General features: G+C 48.9%; 3 protein-coding genes across 4 annotated transcripts; 2 read left to right on the forward strand and 1 right to left on the reverse strand.

Annotated features, from left to right (window-relative positions):
- The first annotated feature begins 471 nt into the window (after window positions 1-471).
- LOC142030519 (carboxypeptidase A1-like) lies at window positions 472-4,868 on the forward strand. The gene is made up of 11 exons (XM_075026761.1): window positions 472-566; window positions 1,309-1,390; window positions 2,153-2,287; window positions 2,456-2,554; window positions 3,054-3,155; window positions 3,231-3,332; window positions 3,430-3,540; window positions 3,760-3,850; window positions 3,998-4,197; window positions 4,511-4,595; window positions 4,681-4,868. The coding sequence occupies exons 1-11, from the start codon at window positions 502-504 to the stop codon at window positions 4,866-4,868; spliced, it is 1,260 nt and encodes a 419-aa protein (XP_074882862.1). The 5' UTR covers window positions 472-501.
- Window positions 4,869-5,671: 803 nt separating this feature from the next.
- Window positions 5,672-8,952, forward strand: LOC142030518 (carboxypeptidase A1-like). The gene is made up of 11 exons (XM_075026760.1): window positions 5,672-5,751; window positions 5,977-6,058; window positions 6,299-6,433; window positions 6,520-6,621; window positions 6,759-6,860; window positions 6,944-7,045; window positions 7,187-7,297; window positions 7,539-7,629; window positions 8,014-8,213; window positions 8,481-8,565; window positions 8,711-8,952. Exons 1-11 carry the CDS (start codon window positions 5,687-5,689, stop codon window positions 8,896-8,898), a joined length of 1,263 nt encoding a protein of 420 aa, XP_074882861.1. The 5' UTR covers window positions 5,672-5,686; the 3' UTR covers window positions 8,899-8,952.
- A 616-nt stretch (window positions 8,953-9,568) lies between these two features.
- Window positions 9,569-23,623, reverse strand: CEP41 (centrosomal protein 41). 2 transcript variants are annotated; one of them, XR_012649978.1, is made up of 12 exons: window positions 23,518-23,623; window positions 22,861-22,924; window positions 22,325-22,372; window positions 18,127-18,188; window positions 16,996-17,065; window positions 16,388-16,529; window positions 15,228-15,379; window positions 14,841-14,908; window positions 13,892-14,006; window positions 13,484-13,699; window positions 12,741-13,015; window positions 9,569-9,789 (listed from the first exon to the last, which is right to left on the reverse strand). XR_012649978.1 is itself a non-coding variant. In XM_075024547.1 (11 exons), exons 1-11 carry the CDS (start codon window positions 23,548-23,550, stop codon window positions 12,867-12,869), a joined length of 1,119 nt encoding a protein of 372 aa, XP_074880648.1. In that variant the 5' UTR covers window positions 23,551-23,623; the 3' UTR covers window positions 12,314-12,866. The 2 variants fall into 2 exon arrangements, 1 of the variants encoding a protein (XP_074880648.1); XM_075024547.1 differs by lacking the exon at window positions 9,569-9,789 and having other exon boundaries at window positions 12,314-13,015.
- Between the last annotated feature and the right edge of the window lie 76 nt (window positions 23,624-23,699).

Genomic DNA, 23,699 nt, shown 5'->3' on the forward strand with positions numbered 1-23,699 from the left:
TAATTAATCGTAAATATATATATTTATATGCTTGCTTTTCTGCTAGTAATTTTGTAGTAACTTGTAATATACACTTGCTTTACTAATAGTATTCTGTAATAAAGAAATTAATGGAAACAAAGGCCGTGTCCTTGTGTGCTATGGGGTCCTACGACCCCACCGTCGCCACCGTGGGTTGGGTGGTGACTGTGACCGTGACACCTCCTCGCACCAAGCCGGGTGCACGGGCACGCATCCTCCCTGGCTGCCTGCGGCAGGACCTGAGCCTGGAGGAAGCCGTTATCGGATCCTCCCTAATTTGGCTGCTCTTTTATTGACTTCGCCAAATAAAGCAAACATTTGGGCTCCTGGGAGCCGTTCCTGGCTAATCTGTTTGTTGCTGCTGGCTCCGTGGGGACGGCAGATGTGGCCTTGGTGAGAAGGTCCGCGAGCGCCCCCGGAGCACTATATAGGGGGCTATATACGTCCTCGGGGGCTGAGGTTCGTCTACGTCCACTCACCATGAAGATCCTCCTGGTCTTCGCCACCCTCGTGGCAGCCGCCTGCGGCGAGCAGCTTTTCGTGGGGTGAGTCCTGCTGAAAGCAAGGGGTGGTGGGGCACCCTGGGTGGGGATGGGGACCGGGGTGAGGGATGCCTGGCCTCATCCACCTTCCTTTGGGATCAACAAGAAGGGTGGCATCCCGAAGGAGGGAAATCCATCAGCTTTTGCTGCGTGGACACCAGGAAAAATGTGGGGTTTTTTACCCTGGCTTTGCAGGGAGGTTTTGAGCCCCCTCCTGGCCACTGCAGTGGGTAGAAATTAGGGGATGCTAAATCCTGAGAGCATCACCCCAAGCTGTTCCAGGGGAAGGACTGAACTGGGATGGGAAAACCTTGCTGCTGGGGAAGGAGAGTGTTTCCTTCTTCGCTGGGGGCTGTAGCCATCCCTGGGGGAGCCCAGCCAGGCTGGAGCAGAGGCTGTGCTAGGAAATATCTAACATAGAGGTAGGTATAAAGAGAACATATCCATATGTTAGATATTTACTGACATTTTGGGAGCTCTCATGATCGACAGAAGGGTGGAGATTGCCTCAGGCTCCCTGGCACTTGCTGTTTTTCCCTATTGCGGCTATTCTGAACCTGCATTTTTCACTCTCGACACCAAACCTCCAGCAATTGATGCACTTTCCAACCTGTCGAGCCGGTGTAGACCTTTCACGGTCTCCACCCAGCCCACGATGGGGCCGTGTCAGCGCTGGAGGCTCAGGTCCTTTCCCCCTGCTCCTGAGATCCCTCCTGCGTGTGCTGATGGCTCTGCCTCCCTGCAGGGACCAGGTCCTCCGCATCACGGCCAGCAACGAGGAGCAGATCGCCCTGCTCAGGGCGCTGGGTGAGCAGGCAGAGCTGCAGGTGAGCTGCGATGTGGTCCCGAGCATCCCCTGGTGTAAAGCAGAGACCCTGGTGACATCCAAAGCTCCCTCCTTCTTTTGAGCTCACATCCAATTTTCCTTCCCGTTTTGGATACTTATAATTTATGACTATATAAATATAATATTTAGCTTGGGGAACTTTGAGCTTAGCCTTCCTGTTTCAGACAAAGTGGGAACACCCCGGCCACTGCAGCATTGTCGTATGCAGGCTGACAATTATTCAGGTCTTATTCAGGTCTAAAAAGCCATTGCATTTTTTTTTGGTTTGAATTACAACGTGACTCTCCTCCTGCTGTGTTTTCTCTGGTTGCTTTGGGTGGGGGGGGGGTGAATCCTGGTGAACAATTTGAGCAGCAGGAGAGATTTGGGTGGTGGGGAACAGCATCTGCATCGCAAAGCTGATGTAGGGATATAGGTCTATCAAATTAAGGCGCAAAACCAGCACACAGCAACCCTGGTGTCTCATTGTGTCTGCTCAAATCACAAAACCTCATCATTCAAAGGGATGTTTACAGCCAACATGTAGCTTGGGCTGAAACATGTTTCTGTAGAAGATCCATTGATTGAGGCAAATGATTGACCCTGACCCATTCTGGTACTCACGTGTGTCCCAAAATTTGTCCAAAGACCTTTTTAAATCCTTCAGTGGAAACTTTTATGAGACCCTTTTTGGTGCCGGGGAGCTCAGGGGATGAGCACCAGCATGGGATGGGGCCGAGCTCTCTCCTCTCCTCCCCACCAGGTTGACTTTTGGCTTGACCCCACCAGCCCCGGTTACCCAGCCGACCTGCGGGTGCCCTTTCCCAGCCTCCAAGCAGTCAAAATCTTCCTGGAGTCCAATAGCATTTCCTACAGCATCATGATTGAGGACGTACAGGTAAGCGCCGCGGTGGGGAGCTGGATGAGCTCCTGCAGCTCAGTCCCAAGAAAGGGTCCAAAAAGTTGGAAACTATGAGGAGACAGAAGAAGAACCCAACCACCTGCTCCTTCCAGCCTGTTTGATGTTGTGGTTTTTTGTTTGTTTTTTTTTTTCCCTCCTAAACAGGAGTTAGTGGATGAGGAAAAGAGAGCCATGATGAAGTCTAGGAGGATAGAGAGAAGCACCCGCACATTCGATTTTGCCTCCTACCACACGATAGATGAGGTACTTTGCTCTGCAGAGCATTTGTTTCATCTTGCTAGGGTCACGCTCAGCCCGTGCCATGGTTGCATCCATGTGGTGACATTTGTGGTGGCAGGCGAGACCCCCCCTGGGACATGCCTGTTCTCCTTGGGTGGAGGTTTTAGCTGAGCTGAGAGACTGGAGATCCCTCCACGTGCAGCGTGGCCTCTCCTGGCATCTCCCCACCTTGCTGGAAGACATCTTCAACTTCATTTTGGGGGGTGAAACCCTGTGCTTGGAGCCCAGTGGGTGGCTGACAGAGGCTATTATGGTGTTGGGGGATCTCAGAGCTTTCCCCCCCCCCGCCCTGTTCATCTGCTTTTGCAAAAACCTTTGCGATGTGCACCTCCCTGCTCACCTGGAGGTCCAAGTACCTGGTCTTCTCCAGGGGAGCTCTGCATGTTGCATCTGGCACCAGATACCCTAAAAACCGAAAGGAAAGCCAGGGTGAGCCTCGTGACGCAGCAGCTCCTCCTTTCAGATCTACGACTGGATGGACATGCTGGTAGATGATCATCCCAGCCTCGTTAGCAAGATCCAGATCGGGCAGAGCTACGAGAAAAGACCCTTGTATGTGCTGAAGGTGGGTACCGGGGACACCCTCACCTTGCCCAGCCCTGGGAGGGCACGGGGCTGAAATCCCCCCCTCTCTGTACAGTTCAGCACCGGGGGATCGAATCGGCCGGCCATCTGGCTGGACACCGGCATCCACTCGCGGGAATGGATCACGCAAGCCACCGGCGTCTGGACGGCCAACAAGGTAACCGTGTGCCCTGGGACCCCAATTCTTACCCCAGCTCTTCTTTAACACCTCCCTGAGGGGCACCAAGGCAGCTCCTGCTCTCCTCCCCATGCAGATCGCTGAGGAATACGGCCGGGACCCCTCCATCACCGCCATCCTGGACAGCATGGACATCTTCTTCGAGATCGTCACCAACCCTGATGGCTATGCCTTCACCCACAGCTCCGTGAGTGCAGGCGCAACTTCTCCCAGCTCTTGTCTCTGGCAACTGTGGCTGGCCGCAGTTTTTGGGTGGGGAGGGATGTTCTTTCCCATGTGGGACGGTGAGTGGGTGGAGGTGGTTTCCTCCCATCCCTGGAGATGCTTGGGCAGGAGGGTGGCATCTGTGCCCCCAAAGAGGTGGGATTCACATCCCTGTGACGGTCTTGCCCCCATCTGCTCCTAGAATCGCATGTGGCGCAAGACGAGGTCCATCAACGCCGGCTCCCACTGCGTTGGCGTGGACCCCAACCGAAACTGGGACGCAGGCTTTGGAGGTGAGAGCCGGGCCACCAGGTCGCCGTGCTGGGCGTCGCTCGTGCCTCAAAGCATCGAAGCTTTCTGCTAGAGGGGAGAAACCTGGGGGCTAGAAACCCTTCTCCAGGGCAGCCTCTCTACATGGTGCCTCTTCCGCCATGCCCCAGGCGCCGGCTCCAGCAGCAACCCCTGCTCCGAGACCTACCGCGGCCCTTACCCCCACTCTGAGAGCGAAGTGAAAGCCATCGTGGACTTCATCCGCGGCCACGGGAACGTGAAATCGGTCATCTCCATCCACAGCTACTCCCAGATGCTGCTTTTCCCCTACGGCTACAAGAGAGCACCCGCGCCCGACCACCAGGAACTGGTGAGATGGCCCCAAAATGGAGACACTGGGCTGTGAGCACCAGCCTTGCTGGAAAAGTCAGGTCGGATCATCCCAGGACCCTCCCGGCTCCTCTCATTAGGTGCAACCTGCACACTGAAGCCCGTTACCTGGTTCTTAGAGGGAGGACAATTGCAAGATGTACCCCCCCCATCCATCAAAAATTAAGGGTGTCTTGGGGAAAAGCAAGAGCAGAAGGGGTGGGATATGATGATGGGCCTCACTGCCCTGGCGTTTCCAATGTTCCAGGGTCTTGGTCCACCGGGTCTTACCACTTTTGGGCTCTCCCTTGCAGAATGAACTGGCTAAAAAGGCGGTGAACGACTTGGCCGCCGTGTATGGGACGAAATACACCTACGGCAGCATCGTGGACACCATCTGTAAGTGCCCCTTCCTCATCCCGCAGCCTTGTGTCCACCACGAATGCTCAACGTTGGGGTCACATCTCCCCTCCTCTCCCCGCAGACTTGGCAGACGGGACCACCATCGACTGGGCCTACGACAACGGGGTGAAATATTCCTTCACCTTCGAGCTGAGGGACACGGGACGCTACGGCTTCCTCCTGCCCAGCACCCAGATCATCCCCACCGCTACCGAGACCTGGCCGGCGCTGCTGGACATCATGACCCACGTCCTGGAGCATCCGTACTAAAGCTGGCGCCTTCCACGGCGTCCCCTCATCTCAATAAATAATCTTGGAGACTCTTTACGGTTTAGAACTGGCGCCTTTATTTTTTCATGCTAGACTTCCAAAAAAGGGTGAAAAAGGATTCCCAGCCCTGCAGGTGTTTATTCCCCCCCTCATGGCTTTGGCCCTACAAGTCCTTATCCTTTGGGACCAACAGCCCTGAAGGACCTGGCAGGAGGTGTTTTTTTGGGCAACCAAACCCAAATTTGTGGGGTTTTGGACAGCACTGCTCTATCGTCCCTTCCCTGGGGGCTGCGAGGAGGGACACTGGGCACTCTCAGGGCCGTCGCTGGGTGCAAAGTGCTTTCAGGCATTTGCTCTTTTATTTTTGCCACCCGGGCTGACCGTCACCCGCTCCGACCTCTGTCCTGTGCCAAACTTTAAACCAATTTCCCTGCCGCCACCACCACGGCCATGGTTTGGGCATCCAGCTCACCGAGTCCCCCATGCAAAAATCTGCATCTCGCACTTTCCCCACCCAAATTTATCTTTTTCCTCCCCCCAGCCGGCACCGTGGGCAGTGGGATTTTTGGCACCTCCCCACCTCTCGCCCTGCTGGTGGGTGACTCACGGACGGCTCCGGCCGGTTCCCAGGACGGGTTTGGCCGGGACTGGGAGGGTGGACGGCAGGGCTGCAGTGCCCAACCTTGCCCGGTGCCAGACGGAGCCTTCCCACAGCCCTGGGAAAGGGGACAGCTGGGGGCGGGGGGGGGCGGCCGCCGATGGGATTTAAGAGATCCCGGTGTGCCGTCGGGACGTGGAACGGGCACTTTCGGCTGACGATGAGGGCCCTCGTGCTGCTGGCTGCCCTGGTGGCAGCGGCCGCTGGCACCGAGACTTTTGTTGGGTAGGGGGTCCGGCTGGCGGGGGGGGGCTGGCTGGGATGGGGACGGTGGCACCCATCAGGGCAGAAGGAACTGATTCAGCCCCGAGGGGACACGGACACCCCCTGGGAAAAGACTCAGTGCAAATCCCCAGGGTGAGGGGATGGATGGGGTGGGGGGGGTTAGGCTGGACCCACGGGGGGCCAGAGCTTGGTCCTGCGCCCCCCCAGCATCCCCTGACCCCGCAGGCACCAGGTGCTGCGCATCGTCCCCACCAGCGACGAGGAGCTGCAGAAGGTGCAGGAGCTGCAGGACCTCGAGGAGCTGCAGGTACTGGGTGCAACGGCGGGGGTGGCTTTTGGGGAGACACCCCCCCCCCCCCCCTCAGCTCGTGTCCCTTGCTTTGCACCCCCCAAATCATGCTGTAGAGTAGGGATGGGGCTGGAGGGGGGGGTGGATGTGGGATGATGGGGACCAGCTGGTGAAAAGCAAGACAGAGGATGGTGCAGGGCGGCGGGGGGCAGCCTGAGGTGGGATCTGACCCCCCCATCTCACTTTGTCCTCCTCCAGCTGGATTTCTGGCTGGCACCCCGCGGCCCTGGGTACCCGGTCGATGTCCGCGTGCCCTTCCCCAGCCTGCAGCCCTTCAAAGCCCACCTGGAGGCCAACGGCGTCTCCTACTCCATCATGATCGAGGACGTGCAGGTCAGCGGTGGCAGAGGGGAGGCGGGTGAGACGCAGGGTCTCAGCCCGGCGGGGAACGAGGTCTCATCCTGCTCCCTGTCCCCCAGGCGCTGGTGGACGATGAGCAGACAGAGATGCTTCGTGGCCGCCGTCGGCTGCCGCTCTCCACCAACACATTTGACTATGCCGCCTACCATAACCTGGATGAGGTGAGAAAGCACGAGATTCGGGGCATTTTGGGGTGAAAAACTGCATCCTGGAATTGCTCTTGCAAAGCCTTTTGCTCCACGTGCAGCAAGGGCAGGGGGTGAGCTGGGAGTGATCCCCCCCAACGCTCTCCCCCCAGATCTACTCCTTCATGGACCTGCTGGTGGCTGAAAACCCCAACCTGGTCAGCAAGCTCGAGATCGGCCGGTCGACGGAGAACCGCCCCATTTACGTGCTCAAGGTGAGGATTTGGGGTTTGTAGGGTGACCGGAGGGGGGAGCAGGACCAGGGCCAAAGCCAACCCTCCCCTTTCTGCTTCTTCAGTTCAGCAAAGGGGGTCCGAACCGCCCGGCCGTCTGGATCGACACCGGTATCCACTCCCGCGAATGGGTGACGCAGGCCAGCGGTGTCTGGTTCGCCAAGAAGGTATGGGCACCTCCTGGACACGTCTTACGTTCCCAAAGGGCCAAACGGTCCTGCAGCCACCGTAGATGCCAGGTGGCCGACGCCACAGAGAGGACGATGCCCCAGCACCGCCAGAGAGCCCCAAATTGCTGTCTTCTCTAGATTGTCCTGGATCATGAGAATGACGAAGGTCTGGCCTCCATCCTGGACACGATGGACATCTTCCTGGAGATCGTCACCAACCCGGATGGCTTTGCCTTCACCCAAACCCAGGTACCGCCCCGGCTTTCCTCTTCCTGGCTCCTACAGCCATGCTGGATGGGGCTGAGGAACAAGATTGGGGTGCTGCATATCGAGGCCCCCGAAAGGTCAAAGCCTCCTTGTCCACGTTTCCACGGGATGGGAAGGGGACCACCATGACCCATTAGCCTCCTCAGATGTCAGACCCCTTGTCTGCTTGAGGCTGGTGGAGCATCAGCCCCGGACACCAGCTGAGATGGCTCTGCCCTTCCAGAATCGCATGTGGCGCAAGACCAGGTCCAGGCATTCGGGCTCCAATTGCATCGGCGTGGACCCCAACCGCAACTGGGATGCAGGTTTTGGAGGTCAGAGCTCTCCCGTTCACCCTGCCGGGGGTTTCTACCCTCCAGGTGGAGGCTCTGAGGTCATTTCTGGCTCAGAAAGATCCACTGATGTCCCCTGGGGAAGGGATGGGATTTGCTCTCTGCGGCAGAGACGTGGGTTTGGGCTCTACCGGGGCTTTGATGTCCCCTAGTGAGCAGCATGGTGGGGACCACAAATGAAAGCCATCAAACAAATGTGTAGGAGGAGCCCCAAAAGTTCTTCGCTGGCCACCAAGCAGCTGAGGGGTGGGAAAAGCTCTTAGGCTTGGAAATGGAAAAGGCCCTTTGTCCTTGTGACTCTCTGAGCCACCCAACTGCCACCAAAGCCACCAAACACCCACACTGTGTTTTCACTGTCCTCCACAGGGCCCGGAGCCAGCAAAAATCCATGCTCAGAGACGTACCATGGACCTTACGCCAACTCGGAGCCCGAGGTGAAGGCCATCGTGGACTTTGTGAAGAACCACGGGAACATCAAGGCTTTCATCTCCATCCACAGCTACTCCCAGCTCCTGCTCTACCCCTACGGCTACACCAGCACCCCAGTGCCTGACCAGAAGGAACTGGTAGGGTTGACACGGAGGTTTGAAGGGGGCTGGGATGATGCAAGGCTGTTCCTCTCCTCCAAGGAGGGGCAACCTCCATCCTGCACTGCGAAGGGGCCATTGGCAAGCCAGGAAGAAGCCCTGGCTCCTCTGCCAGTCCCCGGGGACTCCCATTAAGCTTTGGCATCCTTTTTGCCTGTGGCACGAGCATAAAATCTCTCCTGCAGGCTGGATCCCGCAGGCTTTTCCCTTCTTCGGCTCATCTTTCTCCCTTCTGTCTATTCCCAGCACCAGGTTTCTCAGAAGGCGGTCGCAGCTCTGTCTTCTCTCTACGGCACTAAATACAAGTATGGCAGCATCATCACCACCATCTGTAAGTAACGGGGGGCAGCAGTGGTTCCCCCAAAATAAACCAAAATCATCACTTGCACCTCCGCTTAGACAAAAGGTCCCGTGAAATACCCGTACGACGCAGAGCAACTAAGTTTTCACATCCTTCCCGTTGTTTCCCCACTCAGATCAAGCGAGCGGAGGAACCATCGACTGGACGTACAATCAGGGCATTAAGTACTCCTTCACCTTCGAGCTGCGGGACACGGGGCGCTACGGATTCCTGCTCCCTGCCAAACAGATCGTCCCGACCGCACAGGAGACATGGCTGGCGCTGAAAGTCATCATGCTGCACGCGCGGGACCACCTCTACTAACTGGGATCGCGGGGCTGAGTGGAAGTTGGATTAGCTGTGGGAGGAAAAGAAAGCAAGAAATAAATGTAAAGAATGATGAGAAATGCCTTTTGTTGTTTTTCCCTGTTTCAAAATAATGTTGAAAAGCTTTTTTGGAGACTGACTCGGCACTCCTGTGGGTGCACGTGGCTGCAGCCACCATAAACAGCATGCGCTGGCCCAGCGGCCCAAAAAGGGGATGAAAAGGGCATGAAAATAGTGGGACACAAAAGAAAGGAAGGTGCTTGTTTTCCCTCTGCTCCAGCAGAGGATGGAAGGGGAAGAGGTTCAGTTTGACATTTACTGGGCAAGCAGAGACCTCAGACACCGCAGCTGTGCGGGCAGGAGGGGTGCCCACCTTCCCCAGCCCTGCCAGGGGCCAGGGCAGCTCTGGGACATGAGGCAATGGGGTTATTAGCTCAATTTATTTTGTGTATTTTTGGGGTTGAACACCAATTTGCAGCACTGGTAGGAAGTTCCCTCCTCACTCACTGCAATCCCATGGGCCGGGGGAGCCAAGCCCCTGCCCAATCCCAGCTTCTGCAGGCACCGCTCCATGCTCTCCATTAGCTCTCAAAGCTCAAACTGAAAAGAAGGACTCAACCATATGTTATAATTTACTTTTTATTAAATTAAACAATTAAAACTCCCAGAGTCTATAGAGTTTGACTCTATCTTCCAAACAACACGAAGTCAAGAGTCCAAAAACACATAAATCCATCAAGACAGGAAAATACATTCAGTTCTTCCTTTGATGCCCTGAATTTGGAGGGCCTCAAACAGTTCGGACTAGATTTGTCCATCTGCTTCAGAAGGATGTTTTCATGCAGCCCAGAGTAGAGCAGCCAGGGATTTCAGATCTGTCTCCCGCAGCTGGATAGCAAAATCAGGACATAAGCAGATGCACATGATGCCTATTCTCATCTCCATTTTCAGACAAATGCATTTTATACACTTCCAAGTGCTCACAGAGCTGAAATACCTCCTACTCACACACCGGTGTGACCCGGCATGCTGTACTGGTCCCTTGTCTTTCAAGCACATAATAAATGGCTCTTACCTCTCTTGTGCACATGCAGCTAAATCAATCAGGTAGTATCATTTTTCAGGCAACCGGCCTAGGCAAGCTACCAACTGAATTATGCAGGACATACTGCTTCATTCAATGTTTTTATTTCATGATGACATAAAAATAGAGGTGCTGTACAGGAAGGAGTAGCGGACTCAGGACATCAAGATCAGACTATGCAGCAGCATGAGCCACGTTATACCCCAACGTTCAAAGCTAAATGTGGTATTTCTGCAATGCTTCAATACCAAACTCCTTTGAAAGCTTTATTTAGCTTTTAGTTATTTTATTAGGCCACCTAAAATCATCGCCACTCAGTAACTAAAGCCCCAAGAGGTCAGCCAGCTTCCCAAGGCTGCGAGTGAAGAAGAGTGCGGACAAGAACCAGGTCCCTGCAGCTCCTGCTTTGGGCTCAGACCATTTAAGTAAACACTTTTCTCTCAAAAAGCAACGCTGCCATTCCACGGAAAGCCAACCAGTCTGACCTAGGAGGACAAGCTACTTTGTCCAAAATAAATAAGCCTACAACTAAAACAAGAAGGTGGCTTCCAGAAGCGTGATCAAGTAGGAAGGTAAGAAAGTAGAGCAGTTAGTAAGATGGTGAGACGCATCCAGCTTCCTATGGATGGGCTGAAGTAAGACATGACCAGACCCATTAGTATTTTTATCTTCACACCTCACCAGCCCGACTCTTACAGTACACACTTACACACACACATACACACACACTCTCCCAGTGGAAACCCAGGACATGTGTGATCCTTAGTGGATGGATTGGAAGGACAGTTAGTACAAATTAGAGCTGGTTTGTACAACTGAAAGCATCCAAGGACTTCTTTGGGAAGCTGGCAGCTTTAAGTTACCTCCCTGCAATCAGATTTTGTTACATATAAAAATATAGATGCATATTTGAACATACAAGGACATTCAGCTCTTTGAAGTACTTTGTTCAGTACATTTTTAAATGCTGGCTCTGCCCTATGACCCTCTATTTCTCCCCTTATTCTCCCTCTGGGGGATCCCAAAACGGCATCAGAGGTTTGTGCTGATCACCTCACTCTTCTCTGGAGAGGACTGAGGTTATGGCTCTCACCAGAATGAGACTGCCAGTTCCTGTATCAGCACCTCTCCGATTTAAGACACATGGAGACACAATAAACATGATAAATGTGCTCAGGGATGTTGAGTCTTAACTGCCAAACTGGAAATTATGTGCAATTTCTCTAGCCTTGCCCTTTCACGAGAATTATCCCCTGATGATCTGCACCAGCAGTGAATTTTGGGGTCTGTTGAAGATTACTTGTCTACTTTAAAAAGGGGGACCCCTCCCCACTGAAACCCCAAAAGCCATGCACAAAACCCACAAGACCAGGAAGCCAAAGCTGGACCAAGCTGAGCAATCCTGTAGATAAAGGCTAGAGAGCAGGATCTCTCTGTAACCACCTAAAATGTCGCTAGTAGGCAACTCTGCTTTGTCACTGGGTAGTTTCAGATGATTTCCTGGTCACTCAACCAATACTGGTATGGTGGAAGCAGCCAGTCAGTTTGATTTGATGAAAGCTGTGATACTCATTTTCTATGAAGTCTTCATGCCCTGTTCAGTTACCAGATTAATCGTCCCTGCTAGGTTTTAGGGATCCTGGTGAGAGGGCAGAAGAAAATTTCCCTTCAGCCACCCTAACCTTAAAGAAGCTATGCCAAAAACACCAGCAAGGGTGTAACTGGGAATAAATGCCCAGCCTCTATCAGGCCCTGGAACTGCAGAGCTCTTTGCTGCTCCACTGAAGAATACAGTTTGCCTCCAAGTAACACAAAAAGCATTTTACAAAGCAAAATTACATTGTGCCTCCTAACCTCAACCCACAGCTGCCTGTAAGAGGTTAGGGAAGTCAGCCTTGTCAGCAGAAGGGTGACTGGCTTCTCCATGTACGCTGTAGTTTTCTGCAGTTCCAGTGACGAGCAACCTGTTCTGGCAGGTCAGAAAAAGAGCAAGCTACCGGCGCACGGTGGAACTAAGGAGACACTCTGCCTGCACACCAAAAGGAGGGGCACAGCAGATTGTTTTGCCCTAAGACTTGTCAGCTAAAAACCAGCACATCTGGCAGACTTACTCTCATTTAGAACCAAAACCACCACACAGTAGCTCTCTGTAACCATGGCAAGGAACAAAGCAGAAAAAGCAGTTAGAAGCTAAACATTTCAGACAATAAGGGAGAAAAGACAGAAAACAGTTATTTTCTCCTCCAGCTCACCTTTAAAAATACAGAACTGTATCATGAACTGTCCATGAGTAAACACAACTGTCAGGTTACAGTGCCATGCTGGGCATTATTTAAAAAAACAACTTTATTACAAGTACTTCTGATCATTAGTATAAATTTAAAAAACCCCAAACACTTACGGAATCCTCTCTCCAATGTTTTGGCAAGTTGCTGAATGTCTGTATCTCTGCTACAAAACACCAAAGTTTTTGCTCACAGATGATTTCTGGCCTGTTTACCTTCACATGTGTTCTCCTGTTCGCACAGGCACAGCACAGGAGGAGTATGTTACAGACACAAATTCATTCATCCGAACTACAAGCTTCGCAGAACCGTTTCTACTGGTCACAGGCTTTACTACCAGTTTCCTCCCTCCCCTACAAAATCAGTTATATCAATTCTGTCCTGACACTGCACCTAAAGGTCAGCCTTGCCAAAGCGACACTGTTCCTGCTTCTATGAAACATCAAACATTCCACCTCCCCCAGCCTTACCCGAGCTGCCATTTATACACCACCGCTGCTTTTCTCTGCAGATTCCTAAAACGACAAACAGGCTGCACTGCTCAGGGTTCCCAGAATCTGGACATTCATTTATTCAGTGGAGGAAGACACTGCTGCTTATTTCCATGGCCTGTTCTGGAGGCTGCTCCTGCTGAGTGAGCGGGTGGTGAGGGGTGCCATGTTGCCAGCGGTGCTGGGGAGACTGGGGCTGCTCCTCACAGTTGTCACCTTGGAATTGTGGCCTGAAGAACCATGGCTAAGCCGGCCTGTGGAAAAAAAAACCCCAAAGATCAGAAGCTGTGTGCGTGATGGAGCACAAGGACACACAAATGATCTGTTGCCCATCACTAGCTCTCCAGCTCTCCCTGTAAACATATAGGCCCATGAATAATTCAGTGCAGGGTTCTGGGAAGTCTCTATCTAGCTGTGCAGGCCTAAGAATTTGAAGAACCTACTAATCACCAGTAAAACCTAAAGATATTTAAATATAGTGGGCAGAATGGTATATGCCCACCCTCAGCAGGCCCAGGATTTTGCCATTGCGTAACTATGTAAGATTTAAGTTCTCTGGCTTTGGCATAGCACAGGTTTTGGTGGATATTCTCAGTCAGTTTGGAAAAAAATTCTCCCTCTCCCAGCAATCTCATGGAGAGAATACAGCAAAGCAGAGGACTGCTGCAGGGCAGGCTCAAGAGCTACAGAAAGCAGCTGCAGCATTTGTCCTGGACTCTTACTGGCAGTATCTGAAGGAATGTGCTCCTCTTCTAGGTAGTACTTTATTTTTTTTAGATCATCTGCAGAAAATCTCCATTTGTTCTCAGCAAGTGCAGGTGGCATTTTGGGAGAGGTCTTTTTTCGGGCAGATCCAGTGGGAGCTGCCAGCTGGCAGGACATGGGGAGCGAGCCGGTGACCAGACCTTCTGGGATCTTCTGGGCAAGGACCTTCAGGCCTGCAGACATAACAGATCACGTTATCAGTGACCACCAGCTAAGATTGGATCAGTGATTTTACCGGTCACAAATAAAACACTCAACAGAGCTGAACATCTAGCTCTTTTCAATTTCCAGCTCACGCAACCCTTGCTCTCTGCTCTCAATTTACCCACTCGAGATCTCAGGGAGTCCTGCCCATCCCCACTTACCTCCAGATAACATAAACAAGTTCTCAAAGCCCCTCTCACACATGGTTGTCGCAGCCTGGCTGGCTAACCTCTCATCATTGTCATATAAGATGATAATTTTTCCGTGTGCATTTTTCTGATAGGTAAAAGAGCTAAGGATTGTAAGTTTAAGGTGATCGTTAATATCTTTTAGAAAGAAGGGGGACAAACAAATTGGACTGGGAACTGTGACACTCCCTTCTTGATTTGTGAGTATCAGACAGGAATGCCTTCCCTTCACCAGTGCTTTAAAACTGATTTCTTAGTAGCTGGGGCTTGCCAGGTGCTGGAAAGACACAGCCTAATCCCCACTGGAGTACAGCCCCTGCAGCAAGCGTCCACCACTGTTCTGAAGATTGGTTAGTAACAGGCAATAGCAAGAAGCACCTTAATTTATAGCCTGCCCTCTCCCCTGCAGCCCTCACAAGCTAACAACCCAGGAAATTATCAGCTTAATCCTAGCTAATAATCCTCTTTCTGTCCTCCAGAGAAAAGCCAATCCCCATCAAGGTGCTAAGAGGAAGCCAAAGGATTTGATCAATGTGTCCCTCAAGAAGCCCAGTGCTCCAGCAACAGCAGGGGACAGGTGCCCAAGTAGTACAGCTTTGCCTTCCAGCAGCCAAAATCCCATGAAATGCCAAAGTCAGGCAGCTCACTCCCATTGGAGTCAAGACGTGTAACAGCCTTGAGGAACTAGAGTCCAGCATCTGATGGTGGCAGCGGAGCCACACCAGGTAATCACAGACAGCGTAAAGGACTTGCCCTCCCACCCTCCTTGAAATCCCCAGATTTTGTTGGTTAAGCATTGTCCTGCTCACAGCAACTGCTATAGCTCCCACTGTCTTTGGAAGCACCCACCAACATCCCCTCAATTTCCCTTTTTTTTTTTTTTTTTTTTTTTTTATTCCAGCACTTTATATGTAAAGGATACATATTCCAGAATACTATTTGTATACGGGTTCATGGTTCTAGACAGTGTTGCAATAGGATAAGAGTAAGCTGCAGAGGAGGCAAAAAGAAAAAGAAAAAAATTATACAGCAGCTGAACACCAACCATCACACAACCTGGAATACAACTCACGCAGGCTTCTTAGAGTAAACAGACTTGAAAACCCACCGAATAAGGGATTAACATCAGCTCGGTCCCCTCATCCCTTTCCAGGGAAGATGGGTGTACTGGATGAGTGCCGAGAGCATTCTACACCCAAGTGATATCTACCTTGGGGGAAAAAAATGAAGCCAGCCAGAATATGACACAACGAGTGGAATATGTGATACCAACTGACACTAGACTGCTGTGGGATTCTAGCCTCCTCACCTCCAACAATGTGACATTGGTCGTATGCATCTCGGTCTCGTACGTCCAAAAGCAGGAAGGGGCAGTCGGGATAAGGCAGGTCTTTAGCCTGAGCATCCACTTTCTTTGGAGTGCCCTTTTCTATATCCAGTTCACCAACACCACTTATCACACTACAAGAGGAAAGAGGAGGTTATGGTGCAAGCTCTCACTCTGAACACTTCCATACCTCTTCAGCAGGTCAGAGCACTTTTCCATCAACTGTTCCAACAGCCCATTTACATGCCAGTACAGCCAGACACCACTTAAAAATGGAGAGATTCTATTTCAGGCTTTCCAGTACATCATAAGAGACTGATTTTATTTTTATCAGTATAAAAAAAAATAAACAAAGTACAGCCCTGCTATGTGAATATACCGTACTCTTCTGGATCAGTCAAGTCCAGGTGTTTTATGTTGTAAGTGACTTTGAGGTGAGGGAGAATAATTCTAAGAAGCTGCCAACACGAAGATCTCAGCAAGTCAGACACACTAAATAACTGTTAGTCATCTACTAGCAGTGCTATGCAGAGGTTTCCAATTTCAACACTAGATTGGATACAGGACATGAACAGAAACCTCCAGATACCCTTGGTGGTCACTAAATCGATGGCTTTGATACACAACCACCAAGCCTGTCAGGCTAATGTCCCAACTCTTCTGTTAACATTTGCACAGGTAGAGCAAGAGAAGGGCTGAGACAAAGCTTCCTCTTATAGTGTCTTCCTGGGATCTCTGACCTTGACTAGTGATGTATTGAGTTAGGAAACTGGACTCTTATTCTCAATTACGGGACAATCTGTTAAGATCATCAGAAAGGCACATTCCTGAGTTTACCAGAGCAGTTTATAACATGGATTCTTGAACCCAGGGACCTGGATCAAATCCCACAAACATATTTCCTTGTCAGCTGTTTAGACAATCATCAGGTGGCAACAGTGTTGGGTTACAGCCTCAAACCAAACTCATACAGACAGGAAAACCTGCTAACCCTCTCTCTTGCTCATATCCCCAGACCTGCAAAATCAGGCTTTAATAAGAAATACAACATAAATCCACTTAGCAGCAATTTAAAATAACTAGCTGGATAAAAATAATTATCTGCTAAGACAGGAAGAAAATTGTGTATTATTATCAGGCACCTCTGCAATGTGGACCGATAGGATTCCCCAGCTCCTGTGTTGTTTATGAACAGGACTGGACTAGGTGTCCCATCTGGGCTTCCTTTCCCATTTGTCCCTGCTGTGCCTTCAGCATCTGCATCTGGAGCAGCAGAATCACCATCTTGGGGAGAGAACAGGGTACAAAGAGTTAAAATGCTGCAGGAAATAAGCAGGTTTTAAGCGCAGTTTCTATTCTTAGAAGAAAGTGTGTCTCTTAAAGACAGCCTTATCTTCATCCTCTTATAAGGATAACTTACTGAGAGCCTCATATTAAAAATAATAAAAAGTGCCATATGATTTTTAAGGGCTCAAGATCTCATTTTAAGAATTCAATAAAAATGTAATTCTTGATGCATGATATCTAATGAGTTACTACAATAAACTTGGCAGAACAAGGCCTTTTTTATTTGCAAGCCTTTCTGTTTTAAAAGTGTTTCTGCTCCCAAAGTGGAATGGCTGCAGGCCACAGGTTAATTTTTTTTTCCTCCTGACTTGCTGAATAGTCAGCTATGTCTGTCAGGACACAGTTCACCATATGACAGTGTTCTACAGCTCTCTCTCTTTGTGCTTACAATAAATATTGTTACCTTCCAGCTTGTGGATCTCCTCATTTGTCGCTTCTAAGGTTTCATCAGATAGAGAGGCAACCTGGATGACCTGCAGGAAACAAAAGCAAGCAATGATATCTTGATACGCATGCAGCGGTGTCAATGAAAGACAGCAGGGATCAGCTTAAGGAAAAACAATCCTCAAGCCAAAACACATTTAACTCAATGCAACTTCTACTGCAAGTGTGTCCTTTTATTAAAAAAGAGTTGTAGCAAAAAAAAAAAAAGAACACTCAACCTTAGAATAAAGAAAAGCCAGATATGTGGTGCTGGCAATATCAAATACCAGAATGTTTTCTGATATTTATGAAGTTCAGTCACTGGCTGCAACTGAAACATTTCAGAGCATGCACTACACTGGCTAAAATCACACATGGTTAATTGGTTTGTGAGAGCAGAACTGAGATATTCACATACTAAATCAGTTCATTACACCAGTGAGAGTTACAGGACTGGTCTTAACCATCCAGGCGAACTGAAGATATGAGTCTGCACAAACCCACTCCTTCAGTATCTGCAAGTTTAACCTTCCCTTTCCTTCTCTCCTTTGAAGACAGCTTGTCTTTTTCTAGTTTTTACTAGTTTTCTTGAACTAACATGTAAGCAACACACAGCTCTCTATTTACTGGTCAAATTTTCCATTTGTTAATGTTTTGATTCATTACTTTTAAGTAAAAAACTATGCAGAAAGCCTTGAAGTCACAACCTTCCCACCTTCTGCAATTAAACCTGCTATTAAGGAGGGCTTCAGGCTGTGACTGCTTGACACAAAGCTCTATGAGATCAGATTTGAATGCTACTTTACATAGCCCTTTTCTTTTGTAAGAGGCTCAAAGATCCTCTTAAGTTAATGGACAAAAAATAGAGAACAAATTTCAAAGACAGAGTCACTACAAACTTCAATTTGCAACTAAATGCATTTGAGTACTCTGAAAAAATTGGCCTGAATCGTTTGCTTTTATTAAGGGAAATCTATGAGGGCAGGAAGAAGCCAATACAGAAGAATTACACACTAAGGCTACATAACTATGTAGGAAGCTTTAGACAAAGCAAAAATGTTGTTCATAAATGATAACAACTTTCAGAGGCCAGAGAGGGAACTATACATACCAACTGGGCAAAAGTAGTCACTTTCAGTCTTTTAAACAGCTCATCCTTTTTATATCTGTAATCTTCAAAAACAAAACAGAAGAGGACAATGTAAATTTTCAGTTAATTCCCAGCTTTTGCAAATGCCAGGTAATGGGCTTAGTCCCAGCTATTCTCATAGACTCTCTTCTCCAACAAGGCAGGATTTCTGGGCGCTAAGCTTGCGCTGAAGGATCAGAGCAGCAAGCCTGAAGACTTTGTGAAAAGTAATACCAGTTATAAAGAGAGATCTTGTCCAGATATGATTGAAGGGGAGAAAGCAGATTTAGTTGCTTTTAGACTCAAATGTGTATTACTTTGTGTTTTCTGTTCTTGCTGGGGGAAAGAAGCAGTTTCATGAATTTATGACCTTGCCTGCTGTTCTTCTGAAGCCTGCTATGGTCGCAAAGCCTCTTAAACCAAAAGATTTAATTTACCTGAATTTTTAATTTGTGAAAGTTACAGCAGAATCAGAGCATAGGGGCACTATATCTCAGATTGTGTCTTTTCAAATACTAAGCTAAACATGTATGTTTAATCGTACAGATTAAAATGCTCCAGGTTTTCTTACTTTATCTGACAATTAAATTCCAATTCCTACAATTTGCTGATACAGATATCTAAAGGAATGGATAACTGACAGAAGCCGTTTAACGCAGAAAACCAAACAGCAGATCAGTGTGGATACCAGCTTGAAGCACACATAATTGCTATGGAGAAACTGGACTAATTGACTCTTAAGCCTGAAGACAAAGTTTAAGTAGCAAGAAAACTGAGCGTTCTGTTGGAACGACTGGCAAACAACCAGAGCAGAGATTAACAGTGCTAAGTAAGTGATGACAAGGATGGAAGTCTGATTGCATACAGATACTCGAGATGTGTAAACACGAGGAAGAGAGAAGCCTTCTAGTGTGAAACAAAAGGGTGTATGTAGTAGGAGAGAGAAGCTGAGACGAGTATCAGTAGGAACATCTTGATATGAAATAGCCTCCCACGGGAAGTAATGAAAGCCTCGTCCTTTGGGAAATTTACAGCTAGAAAGAAGATAGCAGAGGAGGGAAGAAAAAGGGGGAAAAAAACCCCAACAAATCCAAAACAGTCAATCCTGCACTGGCAGGGAAAGGCAAAGAAGATGAACAAAATTCCTCCCATGTCAGGCACTGCAGTCATAACAGAGTTCTGCATGCAGCTCTTGAAGCCATGCTCTAATGAATCTAAGCTCCCTCGAAAAATAAAATTGCTCCTCCTTTCTTTTCCTTCTCCTCCCGTACTAGGCTCCACCTCTGAAGTAGCAGATTTTTATTAAAAAAAAAAAAAAAAAAAAAAAAGAAAAATCCTTTGCATTTTTCTAACAATTTTAGTAACTACTGGAGGATATTCCAAACTGGTCTCTCTCCAGCTGTTCAGCTAAGAGGGCTAACAATGGAGTACAGGACCTTTAGCAAATCCAGCCAGTTAAGCAATTCTAAATCCTCTGAAACCATCTGCTGAATGCTCCATTAGCTTAAGCAAGGGAAGATGGGGGAGAAGGGGGAAGGGCTCCAATCCATACTCCTGTAACCACCACACAAAAAATTACTGCAAAATTAGCTTATGGAAACTCTCAAGCTGACATGTGTTTAGAGAAGGAGCCACGCGAACGCTGGAGGCCGAGATCTCTTCCCAATACAAGTGGTGATCACGCGCTTCCTGACAGATGTTCTACTCGGACAAGATTCTCTGCGTACACAGCCTGCGGGCACATTATGGTTGCAGTACAGACACAAAAAGAGAAATTGTGAGTTTTCATCTCTGGGGTTTTTTTTATTCCTATCCCTTCCCTCTTAAATATGCTTCCTAGAGAGGTAGGCCAATTAATTTTCAGCATTCAGAGTGAGCAGAGTTCCCAAATTCAACGGCCTACCCTATATAATTGTTACTAGGCTGCAAAGCAAGTGCCTACTTGCTACTCAGCAACTTGTCTTAGAAAAAAGAAGCCCATCCAAAATATCCCAGTGCACTGCAGTGTGCACTATGCATTTCAAACCACGAGTCTGAAGTACAAGACCTGTGCATAAACTAGATTTCAGAACGTCAATTAACTTGAAAACGACCCTCGCAGTTCTTGCAAAACCACCTGGTTTCAAGCCTCAAGTTCAGGTTGCTAAAGCCTCCCTTTAACTCAAAAATAACAGCAACAATTATCTTTTATACAGCCCATTTCATCTGCCTGACGAAACCCACATGTAGCCCACGTCCAAATGATTAAAACTCCCCAGCCATGGACAAAAAGAGCCCTCAGTCAAGTGAGGAGCAAGAAATAAACTTAATTTAGAAGGACTAATAAAAGCAGCAAAGCTTATGAAGTGCTGGATGTATATAAACACTGACAAAGCAGAACCGTTGTCACAGTGCTCATGCAATACGGCTGATGGATGGTTTCTGCCCACCTCGAGCAATGATTATTTATCCCAGAACAAGCCTTTTTGACCTAGATCTTGCCTTTATCACCCAAAATTATTTCTACCAACAAGAAACACCAAAAGCCTCCCAGCAGTTATCTGAAAGTTCAGAAGAAGTGCTGCTTCTGACTACAAAAGCAACACGACATACCCGGTTCTGTCCTGGAAGGTCCATTCGAATTTTCTGACATTTTTTGCTTCAGTGACCTGGTCTGAAGCTGTAATTATTGTGTATTCAAGGAGGTGCTCCTCAGGGCTTCAGAAATGAGTGAAGCAACACCAGAGAAAAGGAAGAGGCTTGGTGTCTCTCCTCAAGACAATCCGCCAAAGGGCAAATCATCGTGGTTCCAGCTCTCTTATGTTCTGATTCCACAGCAGGCTCAGGGTATTAAGTCCCACTCTCTCACATTACACAAGAGACAGAGAGTTGACTGTACTGGGTATTTAAAGTTGTGTCCAAACGGTGTCATCTATCCATGAGAAATCAAGGGGTAGAAGTTTCTAAACTGCCTGGGAACACAAGGTGTCTATTCAGCACTGATATAATGAGAAAGTTTCTACTGGACTCCAGAACCATGATTAAACAAAAGAACTCCTACATGAAACAAAATCAGATTCACAGCAGAGATTGAAAACCAACTAGACCCATACAAGATTTTCAGCACAGATAAAAAGCGATGGCAATCCAGTATTAAGCACTGAAATCTTTGGAAAGCAAGGTCACTTCTCTTTTGATATAACCCAAAGACCCATGGTTTTAAAAAAAAAAACCACCAACAAAAAAAAACCAGCAACAAAGGACCATTTTGCACAAAGCCGAGCACAAATATATTCATGTGACAGTTTAGCGACCTCCTTATAATATGAACACTGCCACTGTAGAGAAACACAGTAAGTGGGTCTAAGAACTAAAACTGAACATTCATAAGTCTAATTAATCCTCATTAATGGGGATGGTTTTTCTTTTACAACAATAAGTGCAGCTTTTGGGTTTAATAGCTTTCCTGGCTCTCTATGTGAAAATAATCTGGACAGCAGCTGAAAATAAAGTAGTAAAACGTTAGCTTTATTAGTAAAAATTTTTTAAAAAGCCTATTTTCAGTGGGAAAACAGACTGATGTAAAAACCAGTTAGGCTTTCATTAGCCTGAACAACCCGACATCTTCAAAATATCAGTGTTTAATTCTGGTGAAATCAATGAGTTGCACAGGAATGAGCTTCTCTTTTTCCTGTCTTGGAGTATTCTGATAGAAATCTAAGTATGCTAAAATCATACAAAGGTAAGAGATCTCAAGTTCAATCATTTTGTTACCTAAAAGTGAAATAAAGTCTTAGAAGTGCAGTCTGAGTCTTCCCAGATGAGTCTAGTCTAGTTTTCTTAGTCCAGAGACTTCCTCCTGTCCATTCAATAACAAAAATTGCACAAAGAAGGATCTGGAAAGACTCCTACACCTGCCCACCTCGTTTTTTAAGTTAAATCTGTGAAGCACTGTAAGAGACAGAGAAATAAGGCACAGGACAAAGCAGAAGGTGCCCAGCAAAGAATTAAGGTAGAGTCATCTTTGTATCCTACTCCTACCTGTTTCTACAGTTCATTCCTGTAAATGGCTGTGGGAAGCATTGGAGTGGAGATTTCCAAGCAAATGGAGGGCCTGGGAGTCAACCCCTGCTCCTCCATGCTCTTTCAGTTTTGAACTAACGCACCACAAGCTACACTCTGCTCCTCTCCAGATACTTACTTCTTTTGATCTCTTCCAACTTCTCAGTGTATTTTGTTAAACTGTTTCCTGTAACAAAAAAAAATAAATCAATTTGTTACTAATGTTTTATTAGTGATTTTCTTCAGCGCTATTAAGCCTTACATTTTTTTTCTGAAGGCAAAGATCAGACTATGATCACAAGTGTTTGTTGTAGATCCTCTTTTGCCATGACAATACAAGGCAGCCATAAATCAAAAGTACCACGATTTTCCTCCTCATGCTTTTCTCTCACAAGGAAGGCTGAGCTAAATAGCCAAGTCAGTCGAAGGACTAGCTGTACCCTGGCTGCCAACCACCTCTGGGAACAGGCAGTGCCCTCTAGCCTCTGTACTGGAGAGGGGAAGTCACTGTGACTGTTCACAACCAGCAGGAGCGCAAATCTTTTACATATACCCACAGCTGCATGGCATCTGGGGTAAAGGAGCTCTGGACAGAAGCAGTTAAGACATTCAGCATGGTTTTGTATACTCCTACATCCACGTTTGGTGTTTTTACCCTACAATGATTTCACTTACCGGTATCGAGGCGGGTTTTTATATGTTGGTATCTGGGATTCTGAGGGATGCGCCTGGTTAAGTACTGTTTTAAAAGGGAAAAGATAAGAGGAAGTCAATATACAGCCATGTATTTTTTTTAAAGGCAAAAAAACATTAATGGAAAAGGCAATTTGAAGAGGTCTGAGAGACAGCAAAAAGAGGAGTGAGACCACAGGCATCCTCTCGGACATCTCTGCTCTCCAGCAGAAGGTCACACCTCTGAATCTCCAACTCGATATTAAATCCCCAAGATTTAAACCGCCGCTTTAAGGCCTCAAAAGGTGAGCTTCTCTCCCTTTCCCTCTCCACCCGCCCACTCACCCGGCTCTGGAGACCCCAGGAAACCTCCCCCCCGCCCCCAGTTACCCCTCTGGAAGCTGCACCGGCCCACTGAGGCCACCGAGAGTCCCCCTACCCTCAGGACACCCCACCGAATCGGTCCCCACATCCCGCAGCTCCCAGGGACGCCCCGGCCGCTGGGGACCCTGCGTGCCATGGGCCACCCAGGGCTGACCCCCCTCAGGAGAGGAAGAGGAGGAGGCCGCCGCCGCTCCCCGGCCCGGACCCCCGAGTCCCCCCCGCCTCCCCGCCCGCGGGTGGGAGGCTGACGGCGAAGGGAAGAGCCCCTCACGCCACCTCCGGGTCCCCGACGCTCCTCCGGCTCGACATCTTCCCTCAGCAGACCCGCCGCCGTCCCCGTCTTCCCTCGCTCCCGCCTGCCCACTCGCCCTCCGGTTCTGGCGTCCCACCCCGCAATTACCCCTTCTCCGATTGGTCGCCCGTGGCGCCGGCGGCCAATCAGGCGCCGCCTAGGGGCT

This window comes from Buteo buteo, chromosome 4 (genome assembly GCF_964188355.1).
Source record: "Buteo buteo chromosome 4, bButBut1.hap1.1, whole genome shotgun sequence".
NCBI lineage: Eukaryota > Metazoa > Chordata > Aves > Accipitriformes > Accipitridae > Buteo > Buteo buteo.

What these genes read in the sequence shown, in the direction of transcription:
- LOC142030519 (XM_075026761.1), top strand. Translation starts at nt 502, where the DNA reads ATGAAGATCCTCCTGGTCTTCGCCACCCTCGTGGCAGCCGCCTGCGGC. An exon ending in CCTACCACACGATAGATGAG is followed by an intron (nt 2,555 to 3,053) that starts GTACTTTGCTCT and finishes TCCTCCTTTCAG; the next exon opens with ATCTACGACTGGATGGACAT. An exon ending in GACCCTTGTATGTGCTGAAG is followed by an intron (nt 3,156 to 3,230) that starts GTGGGTACCGGG and finishes CTCTCTGTACAG; the next exon opens with TTCAGCACCGGGGGATCGAA.
- LOC142030518 (XM_075026760.1), top strand. Translation starts at nt 5,687, where the DNA reads ATGAGGGCCCTCGTGCTGCTGGCTGCCCTGGTGGCAGCGGCCGCTGGC. An exon ending in GGCACCGAGACTTTTGTTGG is followed by an intron (nt 5,752 to 5,976) that starts GTAGGGGGTCCG and finishes CTGACCCCGCAG; the next exon opens with GCACCAGGTGCTGCGCATCG. An exon ending in CTGGGATGCAGGTTTTGGAG is followed by an intron (nt 7,630 to 8,013) that starts GTCAGAGCTCTC and finishes TGTCCTCCACAG; the next exon opens with GGCCCGGAGCCAGCAAAAAT.
- CEP41 (XM_075024547.1), bottom strand. Translation starts at nt 23,550, where the DNA reads ATGTCGAGCCGGAGGAGCGTCGGGGACCCGGAG. An exon ending in TGACTACTTTTGCCCAGTTG is followed by an intron (nt 17,066 to 18,126) that starts GTATGTATAGTT and finishes TGTTTCCTGCAG; the next exon opens with GTCATCCAGGTTGCCTCTCT. An exon ending in TATCGGTCCACATTGCAGAG is followed by an intron (nt 15,380 to 16,387) that starts GTGCCTGATAAT and finishes TTCCTCTTGTAG; the next exon opens with TGTGATAAGTGGTGTTGGTG.